This window comes from Phascolarctos cinereus, unplaced genomic scaffold (genome assembly GCF_003287225.1).
Source record: "Phascolarctos cinereus isolate Bilbo 61053 unplaced genomic scaffold, phaCin_HiC Scaffold_2;HRSCAF=192, whole genome shotgun sequence".
NCBI classification, from domain to species: Eukaryota; Metazoa; Chordata; class Mammalia; order Diprotodontia; family Phascolarctidae; genus Phascolarctos; species Phascolarctos cinereus.
This window is the reverse complement of record NW_027555625.1, coordinates 317,642,808-317,655,485: the sequence shown is the minus strand read 5'-3', so window position 1 is coordinate 317,655,485 and position 12,678 is coordinate 317,642,808. Positions and strand designations below refer to the sequence as shown.

The following is a 12,678-nucleotide window of genomic DNA, read 5'->3' as shown; positions in this document are numbered from 1 at the left end:
CTCTAAATCTATAAACCTAGCCAGGTGAGGGACTCCTAGTTAGGGGCTTTGATTAGGCCTCCACGACCAGTCAGATTTGAATTGTCCATCAATGATCCCACCTATTAGAAGAGGTGTAATCAAAGGCTTTTTTATCTTTTAACTATGCTAAACTGCTCAGTCTCATACAACTGTGATGATGTCCTTTACACACGTAAAACAAAGTGCTCTATAACTTTCAATTACGCTTATTCTAAGGCCCTTGATTCCATATTCAGGGGAAGGCAGGGGCCTTAAGAGGCCGGACAGTCCAACTCTAAAATTTAGATTTTAAAGTGGAAGAAACAGGTATGGAGAGATTACATAAAATGCCGAGGGTTACACAGTTAAGAAGTGGGGTTTCTCCAACTTCATAAATTCCCATCAACCTCATAAATAAAGAAAAATAAATAAAGTAAACATGGGAAATCCTAGCTCTGTCATTAACTACGTGAGTGACTAGGGGGATGTCATTTCACTGTGCTGGGCCTCAGTTTCCTCATCTGTAAAATGAGGTTGCTGGACTAACGGCCTCTGGGTCCACTCCCAGATCTAAGCGTACGATCCTATGATCCCCTGAACAACAAAAACCCAAAGGCCGAGGACGACCCCACCTTCCCCCCTCCCCGAATCTCAGACTCCCAGCCCAGCAACGCCTCCCGGCGCCGAAGACCCGGATGCTAAGGATTGCACAACTTCCGGTCTGTGCCCCGCGAGGGAGGCGGAGCTGCTCCTCACTTCCGGAGGGAAGTTCGGCTGCGGGACCGGGGCTCTGGGTCGGTGAGTTATCGCCTGGCCTCGAGGCTCGGAGCCGGGGGGCAGCGGGGTGAGGGAGCCCGGGCCTCCGGGGGAAGCGGGGGCGGTGAGGCCGAGCGCGGAGCGGGAGGCGGCGGGGCGGGGCGGGGCGGGGTCGGCCCCTCTAGGGTTTGGGAATGTTGGGCGGGGAAGCAGGCCTGGGCCGCCCCGAAGCGACGGGAGCGAATCCTGACACGCCCCTTCCCCTTAGCTCACTTCTTCCCCAGGGGGAACCAGCCAGCCCTGGCTTTGTTGCCTTTTGGGCTCTCGGACATTTTCTTTGCCCTTGGGATGTTTTCTAGTGAATAATTTAAAGCCTCAGTTTACACTCGTGTAAGAGGAGGTGGCCTTGACCTAGATGATCTTTCAGAAAGATTCCTTTCAGACCTTAAATCCCGTGATCTCTGAGTTTTTTCCGCTGCCAGGTCGTGTGTGCTTTGTATCCTGAGGACCACATCGGATATCAGAGTTGGCAGGGATCGTCCAATCTTACAGAGGAAGAAACTGAGGCCCAGAGAGGATAAGAGACTTGTTAATAAAAATAATAAAAATAAAAAAAATTTATAGAGTGCTTTACATTTTGCAAAACATTTTACAATTATTATCTCATTTTATCCTAGCAACCCTGAGACGTAGGTGTTGTTATTATTCCCTTCTTACAGATGAGGAAACTGAGGCAGACAGAAGAGGTTGAGGGACTTGTCCAGGATCACACAGTTGGTAATTGTCTGAGGCTAAATTTAAGCTCAGGTCCTTCCAACTGCAGGTCCAGTGCTCTATCCACTGTGTCACCTAGCTCCCTGGCATGTCATGAGGCTAGTGAGTGGAAGAAACAAGTGTAGAACTCCATTTTCCTGATTTCATATGCTTTTCTTTCTATACTAAACTGCCTATACTTCTGTCCTGTAGAGTCTCTTCTAGTTCTAATTTTCTGTGTCCTAAAGCCCATGGTTTTCATTGAATCTGTCCATTAAGTGACATTTACCCCGAGGTCTGGCAGCCAATTTCTAAAGAAGTTCTGCTGAGGATGTTCAGAAGAGTGTGCCACAGATTCTAAAAGTAGAGTTACAGGCATATTTTGACTTTCTTGGATTAATTTTTTAGCTTCTAAGGTGATAACTTTGAAGGGTCATCACTTAAATCTGATTGTATAAGCACATTCTCATGAACTACACAATTCTGTTCTCCAAACACAACTTTCTGTCCTTTTTAAATTTTTTTTACTTTTCCTTACACTAAATTGACTTCTCTGTATAAGCCATGCTGATAGATTGTTTGTCAGGAAGGAAAGAAAAAAAAATTGTGAGGCAAGATGGATTTAACTAGTGTGATACAAGTGTTTCTTTTTCAGGCTTCCAAATCTCTTTTTCTCAAAGTAACCCTGAGGTAGGTAGGGAATGTATTATTATCTCCATTTTATACATGAATGAACAGACTCAGGTCAAGTGAGTTAACCACGATTACGAAGCTTAGTAAATGAGGGATTGGATCTAGAATATGACAGGTCATTTAGCTTCATTGCTTGTTCCCTGTAATAAGGGCATTGTCCTTTATAGGATTATTATTTCCAGAGTCAGTCGTGTTGTGAAAAAGATCTGAAGGTTTTAATGTCCTGGAATTAAGTCAAGTGGGACATGGCAGGTGAAGAAGTTAATGTAGTCTTAAGCCTTCTTGAGTATTGTGTTATGTATGGAATAAGGATGATTGATAGTCCTTCTGCATCCTGCCATTAAATATTTATTCTGAGGAAGAGGAGATTTGGCATGATAACTGTTTTCATGTGTTTGAAGTGTTATGTAGCAGAGGGATAGATTATCCTGCTTGGCTCCACAGAGTAGAATTAGGAACAGTGGATGGAAGTTGATAATAATTAGAGCTGTCCAAAAGTGTTCTTCAGGTGAAAATTGGATGGCCATTTATTGAGAATATAATTTATCAAGGCAGCTAGTTTGTACAGTTGATAGAATGGCTGGACTTGGGCATAGGAATACCAAAGTTCAAATTCACCCTCAAACACTAGCAGTGTGATTCTGAGCAAGTCACTTAATCTGTGTATGCCTCAATTTCCTCACCTGTAAAATGGGGATAATGGAAGCACCTACCGCCTAGGTTTGTTCTGAGGATCAAATGAGTTAACATATATGTATGTGTGTATATATATGTATATAATGTTTTGCAAACCTTGAAGTGCTACATAAGTGCCTGTTAAGAGGAAATTTATCTTCATAGTTAAGTTGAATTAGATGGCTTCTGAACTCTTCAGCTATGAAATCTTGGGATTTTGTGATCCCTTCACTGATTCCTCTTCTCAGCTCCATAAAGTGAGGCTATCTTAAGCTATATTTTCCCACTTCCACATCCATATCATGTGAGAGATTGCTACTCCTGAGGAGTATGTTGTTAGTGGAAAGAGTACCAGGCTTAGAGTCAGGAGAGACCTGTGTTTGAATCTGAATTTAATTACTTCCTGGTTTGTGACCTTGAACAATTCACTGAACTACTCTGAGTCTCATTTATCTCATCCAAAAATGAGGATGATGATATTTGCATTGTACCTCACAGGGTTGATATGAACAAAGTGCTTAAATAAATTGTTATTATTATTATTAGCACCTCTTTAGATAACTCCCAGATCTATACAGGGTGTCCTCAGAGTCTTAGAGGTTAAAGTTTTAAGCTTTGATAGCCTAAGTAGCTTAAAACTACAATAAGGCTTTTAGAACACCCTCTGTTTTCAGCTCCAGTCCCTCCAGGTTTATAGATATTCCTTTCCAACTTTCTCATGGATGTCTCTGCTGAAATATCTTGGCAGTTCCTCAAACTCAGTGTGTCTAAGACTGAATCTAATTATCTTGACCTCCAGAACCAATTCTTCTTTTTGAATTCCTTATTCCTGTCAATGATACCACTTTCACACAGTTATGTAGGTTTAAAACCTTGATGCTATATTTATAACTGATTGTGTAGAGGAAATGAGGAAGAATTAAATTCCTGTCAATTCTACTGGTATCATGTGATCCTACTTTAATACTTGAAACATCCATCATGTCTTTGGTGTAGTTACTTCATCAAATAGTATTTTACATTTGGGTAGATGTATTATTCCTCTTGCCTGGGTTGTTAAGTTCCATAAGGGCAGGACTACGTCTCATGATTGTTTTTCCCCTAAAACCTATTCAGTGCTTTGCATAAAATAAACGCTTAATAAATAATTATTGAATGAATGAATGGTATGCCTGTTTTTAAAAAAAAATCAGTTTTGTCACCTCCTAGTCACACGTTATGTGTTGTAAAAATTACTGCAAAGTTTTCAGGCCAAAGGAGAAAGTACAGTGATTTTCCTGTTGTGAGGCATTTATAGACGTGTTCATTTGTTATCTAAGTGCCTTAGGATGTGGTAGCACATTAGCAGAAAATGATATTGCTGAAACTTGTTTTGCTTTAATTTAGAATTTAACTTCTTGAGTGAAATAAAAGGGACTAGGAACTGCTTTGGGCATGGCTGCTGAGCTGAACTTCTCTCCCCCCGAGGTTCCGGAGCCTACTTTCCTAGAGAATCTTCTTCGTTATGGCTTGTTTTTGGGGGCTATCTTCCAGCTTATCTGTGTATTGGCCATAATCTTCCCCATTTCAAAGTCTCATGAAGGGGTAAGTAATTTTTTTTGGGAGGGGAGTTATTAACTCCTTAAGGGTAGGGGTGGTAGGTTTTATATATTTAGCACATCTTTCAAATGCCTGCTATAGAAATATCATGGATATATTGGCCATGAATATGAATAATTTGTGGGTTTCCTAGTTTGTTCATTATTATAAAAAGCCTGTTGTAGTAGTAGAAAGAGCCGTGGGTTTGAGTCCCAGTTCCACCACTTACTAGCCATGTAACAACACCTTGGGTGGGTCCCTTCACCACTGTGAGCCTCATTATTTGCATTTGTAAAATGAAGGATAATAATATTTATATAGTACCTGCCTTAGGATTATTATTAGGAAAGGACTTTGTAGAAAACATTGTAGAAACTGAAGGGATTGTTAGTAATAATTTTTCATTTCCCTGTACATACATTATATATTTGGGAAAGAAGTAGATCTGTGATGGTCATGCTTGTGGACCTCCCTCTTTCCCCAAATTAAATTGTCAGTATCCATAGGACATTCAGTCTCATCCTGCTTTGTTCTCATCTCATAGATATTATGTATTATTGTATGTTAAAAATAATTCATTCAGTAAACATTTACGAAGTGTCTAATCCATACAAGGCACACTGCCATCATTTTTATTGTCCTTAGTAATGGATTGAATTCTCATGAGAGCCTCAGGGGAGCAAAGTGATTAATATTCTTGTTTTATAGGCAGAGAAATGGAATCAGCAGTCTTTAGCTTATTGGTGAGCTAGATAACTGTCTAAGGGAAAGAGAGTGAGGAGGAGAAGAGAAGAAAAGGTTGATTAATAACAGGCTGGGAAAGATAGCTTACACCTGTATGTCAAGCTCCAAAAAGATTTTTATAAGCTACAACATTTTGCCAAATCTAATAAGATAGAAGTTAATAGGAGCAAATGAAAAGTATTACACTTGGGTTCAAAAGATCATCTTTATAAGTATAAGATGTAAGAGGTATGAGTAGACTGCACTTCATCTGCAAAAGATCTGGGGGTTTTTGTGGATTCCAAGTTTAGTATGAGTCAACAGTATGATATGGCACTTAAGAAAGCTAACACAATCTTGAGCTACATTGAGGGGGATAGCTGCTAAGAACAAGCAGCCGATAGAGAACATCAGACCACATCTCAAGTATCATATTCGGTTCTGGAGGCCATATTTTAAGAAGGACATTTATGAAGTGGTTCTTGTCTGGAAGAGAGGCAGCCAGTGTGGGCATGCTCTATGTGAGGATGTGTTGAAGAAACCAGGGAAAGCTTGGGAAGAGAAAAACCTAATTTGAAAGATGGGTTTGGCTTGTTCTGCTTGGCCCCAGAAGGCAGAACTAGGAGTACTGGGTGGAAATTACACAGAGGAGATTTGGGTTCTAGGTTAAGCCAAATTTCCTAACAATTGTGGTTTCCAAAAGTGAAATGGACTGCCTCAGAAGATGGTGGGTTTCTTTTCATCAGAGGTATTAGAGTGAAGGCTGGATGACCACTTCTCCTTTAAGTTGTAGAATAAATTTTATTTTTCAGGTGTGAGTTGGGATTCCTTGCAGTGCTGAAATTCTGGACTTCTATGAATTTTAGAACATAATCACTTCTACAAGCAGTTTTTATTTAGAGGCCCAGTATACTATCTAAAAGTTTTCCTCTTGCCTGGCCTGTCTGTATAGACAAGATTTTTTGCAGCACTTTGCTACTCTCATACACATACATTCTCCTTAGAGAATGAGCTAGTTTTATAGAACTGAAAACCTAATAAAAATTATTACTACAATCACTCTATTAGGATATTACTTAATTTTTCATGGGAAGGTACTATGTATATATGGGGGGCAGAGCTGTTGAGAATTGATTAATGTATCAGAACAAGACATATCTTCCCACAAAATACAAAAAGTGAAGTTAAATTAAATTTTAAGCCAGTTTTATTTACTAAAATAATTTTACCTTTTCATTAAACCAAAGGCTTAGAGATTTCATTTTGCATGAGATGAAACAAGGAAACATTTTAGTCTGATTTTGTTCTCTATCGCATATAAGTATTCAGAGCACTTGCAAGCTTTAAAAAGTGGTATACTTATTTTAGGCTTTTTCCCCCCCAGTCACTGATTTCCCAGTATTTTTTTGTCTAGTTTACTAAGAAACACAAAATCATAGGTTTCAGTTTAAAGATTCAAAGGTCCAACCCAACCTGAAGCATGAATGAAGGCTGAGGGAAAAGGCCATTCAAGTTTAGTAGAGTAGAGAGGGCAGAGGGCAGAATCTTGGTGGCAAGAGATGGGGGAAGAAAGGGTTGAGAAGAATAAATGCTAGAAATAACAATATTACTGTAAAGAAAAATAACCTTGAAGAGACTTAGGAACAGTGTTCAGTGTAATACAGCCAACCATGGTTCCAGAAGACTCCTGGTGAAATGCACAGTGATGTTAGATGCAGAGTGCTCCCACATCAGGACGTGGCCAATGCAGGAATTTATTTTGCTTGACTACATTTGTAATAGGCTTTGTTTTTCTTCCTTAAGGGGTAAGAGAGGGAGAGGTAAGAGGGAGAGAATTTGAAACTGAAAATAAAATATTTTTTAAAAAGAATAAATGGTAGAGAAGGTTGGAGATAGCTCTGGTGTTTATCTTTCAAGATCACTTAAACTCTTCAGTTAAGCTGCCCTGATCACTTCAGCCTCAAGTGAAGCAATCTCTTTTTATTCTCAATCCTGTAGCAGTTATGATCTGTATAGTTATATATGCTCTATCTGTGATATAACTCTTCTACTATGAGCTGAAATTATTATTTAATTTTTTATGTCTTATCTCCTCATTTAGACAGTTAAGCTTCTTGAGGTAAAGGAGCACTGTATCTTGTACATTTTTGTACCCCTCACAGCAACTAGCACAGGAGTCCTTAACCTTTTTTTGGATCTTGGACCCTTTGGCAGACTGAGGAAGTCTATAGACCTTTTCTCAGGATGATATTTTAAAATAATTGAATAAAATGCTAAATTTCAGTTAGAGATTAATGGAAATAAAGATGTAATTTTTTTCCATCCAAGTTCATGGACCCCTTAAAGTCTATGCACAGACTCTTTTTGGATTCATGAACCCTAGGTTAGGAACTTCTGAATTGACATAATTCTCAACTGACATAAGCTCTCAAGAGTTTGTTATTGCTGTATTCTCTTCCATTGCAGGAAAAATTCACTAGAATTCATGGAAGAAATGGCTCTTTTTGGTGAAATATCTGTATAGAAATAACTACTACGCAAGCAAGTCCTTCAGGGTGAAGGACCTACAAAATGATGGGGTATCACAGAGATTATGATAATGTTTCTAGGGCCAGAGACATTTGGAAAATTGTGTTTGGGATCTAGAATTGTTCCTTCTGACTCTAGCGACTTAGAGATTCAGGCATAAACTGAGAGCAAGTGGAATTTGGAAGTAGATTATATAGTTAATTTAAATGGACTGTCAGAATTGGAAGTAAGACACGTAGGCTCCTTTTTATCCCTAATATGTGGACGTGTTTATGTGCCCATAGGCACATGTTTGTGCCCTGCTTATCTTTTGCCCAAGTATTCTCTGCACTGTTAGAGAAGCTAGGAACAAGATATTTGATTTACAAGGTGATAAACAAGAATTACTGTCCCATGGTTATGAAAATGGTAGTACCTGCCTTTTAATCTGAATGGAATTCCAGACAGCTCTGGCTCCAGCCATGAAGAAGCTCTTAGCTTTGTTTAGTCATCTCATATTGAACATTAGAAGGCAGCAGTGGTTTACGTAAGGTAACAAGCACTTTCCCATGAACAACAGAGCAGATTGCTTCATTCCCATGAGAATGGTGGCACATTTCTGTGGGTTCTTTCTGCATAAATTACAACATTTAGAGAGTAAATCAAGTCTTACTTTTAAGAGGCCACGCAGCTACAAATCATTTTCAGCAGGCCACAAAGGCATAGTTTCAAAGCTTCAGAAACATTTGAACCCAACTTCTCTATTTAGGAGTTAACTATATTTTTAGCTAGCATGCATTATAAATAACTTTTTCATGGATTTTTCTGGAAAGCAAGGTAGTCTGTATATATTTGGTGGATTGGCTTCATAAGCATTTTTTCAGTCTGAAGGTCCTTTGTTGTAGAGCTTCTTTTGCAGAGTTTTAGGAACCCTTTCTGTATAGTAACTGGAAATGAGTGGTCTGCTTCTTTTTTCTGCTTCTCCTGGTATTAATCACTCTGTGGCAGTAAAGGAACAGAAGTCCATGGCTCTGGTGCAGAGAACCTGCTTGGACAGTGGTGGGACAGAGTGAAGAAGCAGCAGAAATGTAGTGGGAAGAACAATACACTAGGTATCAGGAGATCTGAATTCTAGCCTTGGTCTTGCTGCCTTAGGTAAATCACTCACCCTATAAGGATAGCTTCCTTATTCTGAAAATTAGAGGGTTGAATTTGGTGACTTCTAAGATCTTTTCCAGGTTTAGAATTTAGCCACAAAGGAATTTTAAAAAATTATTTATTTTTAACATTCATTTAAAAAAAAATATTTTGAGCCCCTCCCCTTCACATTGAGAAGGCAAGCAATGTGATATCAATTTTATATCCCACAAAGAAATCTTTAACCATATAGGGATATCTATATGTTGAGGGGTGAGAGAAAGAAAGGTCAAGAGGAAGGATTAGGAGGCTATTGGGACAAGAGAGCCACATAAGTAAAAGCTGCAAAAGTTTCAAATTTGCACATTGGGACTTCCAACATTGTTAAATTTTTATGTTTTTAAAGAAATAATTTTTATTTATGTCATTTGTCTTTGTATCATAATTATTTCTTGGAGAAATTCTCCCTTTCCTTTTCCAGATTGAACAAAAACAATTAAGCAAAAACACTTGATGCAGTAATAGACACTGACTACACACAAATTTGCTGCACAATTTCTGGAAACCATTCTGTCTGAATCTGGACAAGTCTTTTCCCCTCCTAATCAGCTGGAGTTCCACATACCTCCTGCTTCAAGTTAGCCTCTCCTAGGTTGGCTTAACTGGCAAATTCCAAACTTAATTGATCAGTAAAATCCTATTTTTTCTCTTCTCTCCATTGAAGGAAGGGGGACATTTTGAGCCAAGAAAGTTTGAGGTGACCAAGAAGCCAAAAGGGGCTGCTCCTTCTCAAAGCAAAAAGTCCAAGAAGGAAACCAAGAAGAAGAGATAGAGTAGAAGCTGCCAAACGTGGCACATGTATGGCCCGCTTTACTTTCTTCAGAATCAAGTACTCGTGAAGAGGGACCATTGCAGGAAAATCAAATCTTCATAAAAACATTTGTCTGGCATCATCTTCCTTACAGAATCTGAGTTGAAAGAGACCTCAGGGGTCATCCAGTCTCTGAATAGGAACCCTTTCTACAGCCTCCCTGATGAGTGATCATGCTGCCTCTGCTTGAAGACCTCCAGTGATGGGGAACTACTACCTCCTGAGGCAATCCATCCCCCTTTTGGATAACTCACTAGTTGTTAGGCCGAAATCCACCTCTGAAACTTCTACCTAGTCCTTCAGAGACTAGAGAATTAAGGTGGCTCTAGTGGAGCATGGGTGCCTTTTAAACACAGAGGACCACATATGCATGAGCATTTCACTGGCCCTAGGTGGCCAAACCACCTCCCCAATAGCCCTCTCTTCAAATCTTGTTCAGTCATGGCTCCTGAAGCACAACCCCTTCAGAAAGGAAAATGTGGGTTATGCCACTACGGTGACATTTGACTTTAGGAAAAATGGCTATGGAATCATGAGCACATTATACAAACAAAGGCCATATATGTTGGGATACTTAGTTTAAAGGTCATGTTAAAATAGCTGAGCTGCTTTTTAGTGTTTAATCATTTTAAGTAATTTTTAATATAACATGTATATACATTACCAGTCAGGATCTGCAACCTAATCTGGACAAGTCTTCCCGACTCCTAATCAGCTTTTATCTTCACTTTAAAAAAGTCTTAAGATCTTTCTTTGTCAAAATGTTGTCAGCTGCAGTCTTATCAATTAGAGAGGCTGAGGCAGTTGAATCTGAGAGGTTGCCTGAAGGAAGGGGCAGCCTTATCTTATGGTGAAAATGATTTTCAAATTTTGCACCAAAATATTAATCATCTTTCTCCTTTTCTTAATGAATCATTTTTTAGTATTTCCTCTAATTATCCCTCATAAGATAGAAAAGATTTCGCTAAGTAAAGAAATGTTTTCCTTGTAGAAATTGGCCTTAGTCTCAAACTCTATAATATGGTTTAGGGTGTGCATTTTGTTCCCTACTGCTGCCTCCCGGACATATTTTTAGTGTGTCCCCTGAACCTTTCCCACCCCAAACAAAACTTTTAGTCCCAGCTTTAAGGAGAAAAGATTGGGATGAGCATGAGAGAAGATTAATAAACCACAGTGCATGATGAACCTTTTACGTTGTCTGCTGGTATGTGGCAGTGGGAGTTGTTGGGGGGGGGAAGGGGCAGGGTGGCTACCTTGGTGTAGTGGAAAGAGTATTGGATTTGAAGCCGAAGGACCAGAGTTTGAAGCCTATGACCTTGGGCAAGTCACTCTGGGCCCAGGTTCCTTCTGACTCTAAATCCAGTAAATCTTGAGTCCTCATTCTGTAAGTAAAGGGAGTGATGATATGTTACAGGAAGAATATCAGGATGAGGTTGATGACACTGCAGGGTGATATGACTAATGTTCCAGAGACTCAGTAGAGGTAGATCTAGCTGTTCTGATATGTCAGGCAATTAGAAGGATGCTAGGGATAGTCTGAAGGACAGTAGGCAAACAACAAGCATTTATTAAGTGCTTACTATATGCCAGTTTCACAGACAAAAAGAAAAAAGACCCTGCCCTCAAGGAGCTTGCATTCCAATGGGGGAAGGCAAAATATAAAAGCTGGAAAGCAGGGAAGAGGACATGCAGAGAGAAGCACAGAAGAGAGGCCTGGGTGAAACAGCAAAACAGAAGGAACTCACCAATGGGAGAAGGAAGCTAGTATGGCAGAGAAAAGTTCCAGCTTAAGAGGACAGAAGGGGTTCATAGCTCATTGGGACGGTTCTCAGTCATTGGAAAAAAGGAAGCTTACAGAGCCATCATCTGTATTAGATTTTCCAATGGATTTATGGCCTTTGCATACGTTTTTCTGGCATAAGAAAAGCAGAGGACTCGAGTTCTAAAACTGGCTCAGATAAGATAGTGAAAGTTTAAAACCATTACATATATATCATGTTGACTGGAGAAATTTGGGTACCTGACTTCTACAATCTAGCTACGTAGGACAGTGTCCTCATTTCAGCAATGTGGGTGCTCAATGCCTTACTGTAAATGGTTTCATGAGTTTCATGGCCAAAAAAAATTTGATGCCTAAACTAATAATCAGCCTTTGAACAGATTTAGTGATTCTCACAGTCTGTCACTGGGCCTTTTGAGTATGAGCTTATTCCGTGCTGAGAGCCTGTGAGAGCCCATGGTCATTCCTATGCCATAATGAAACTGTTGGACTAAGACTTTTGGGGTGTGTTTTGTTTTTGCTTTTTGTTCTGGACCTGTGATGTCATCATAAGAATCTTGGGCTTCCCTGGTAGTAGGTGGGATGTGGACCCAGGTCTTCGTTACTCCCAAACCAGTCCTGTTATCTGCTGCTACAGGATGCTTCTCTTTATGGACATAGATTGAGTAAAAGCCAAATAGCCTATGTGTAAAGCTTTTTACTTGACACTGGGAGAAGATATGATCCCTAATCTTAAAACAGCTTACAATCTAGTTAGGAAGAACCTCTATTTTAAGGAGAATGTCCAGGCCTGCCATGTCTTCATTCCTCCCTCGGCTTCATTCCTGACTCTGCACTTAACTGTGCTTAAAGAAACCTATTGAACCTGGAAATTCACTCAACCCAGTGATGTATTGGTAAATATTGTAACAACTGGCTCTCTGAGAAGAAAATGTACATGACATACCCTTATGTTTAATCTTCATTATTAACATTTTCTCCATCACTTCTTTAGTCTAGATGACAACAAAATGAGAAATCAAGCCCTAATTTATAGCATTTGCTGACTTCTAGGGTGTGAATTCTTACAGTGAAAATTTAACAGTCTGTTTTCAAGAGCTAGCCATTTTGAGCTGGCTCTAACACATCCCTAACTTTGTCCTTGGACTTCTCACACCGGAAGTACATTCTGTCTCTGTAGCCCCTTCCTCTTATTGGCTGGTTG

General features: G+C 39.6%; 1 protein-coding gene across 2 annotated transcripts; it reads left to right on the top strand.

The window, feature by feature from the left end:
- The first annotated feature begins 707 nt into the window (after positions 1-707).
- MANBAL (mannosidase beta like) lies at positions 708-10,879 on the top strand. 2 transcript variants are annotated; one of them, XM_020990786.2, is made up of 3 exons: positions 708-798; positions 4,264-4,461; positions 9,548-10,879. In XM_020990786.2, exons 2-3 carry the CDS (start codon positions 4,312-4,314, stop codon positions 9,653-9,655), a joined length of 258 nt encoding a protein of 85 aa, XP_020846445.1. In that variant the 5' UTR covers positions 708-798; positions 4,264-4,311; the 3' UTR covers positions 9,656-10,879. The 2 variants fall into 2 exon arrangements, with proteins under 2 accessions (XP_020846445.1, XP_020846448.1); XM_020990789.2 differs by lacking the exon at positions 708-798 and adding an exon at positions 824-844.
- Positions 10,880-12,678: the final 1,799 nt, after the last annotated feature.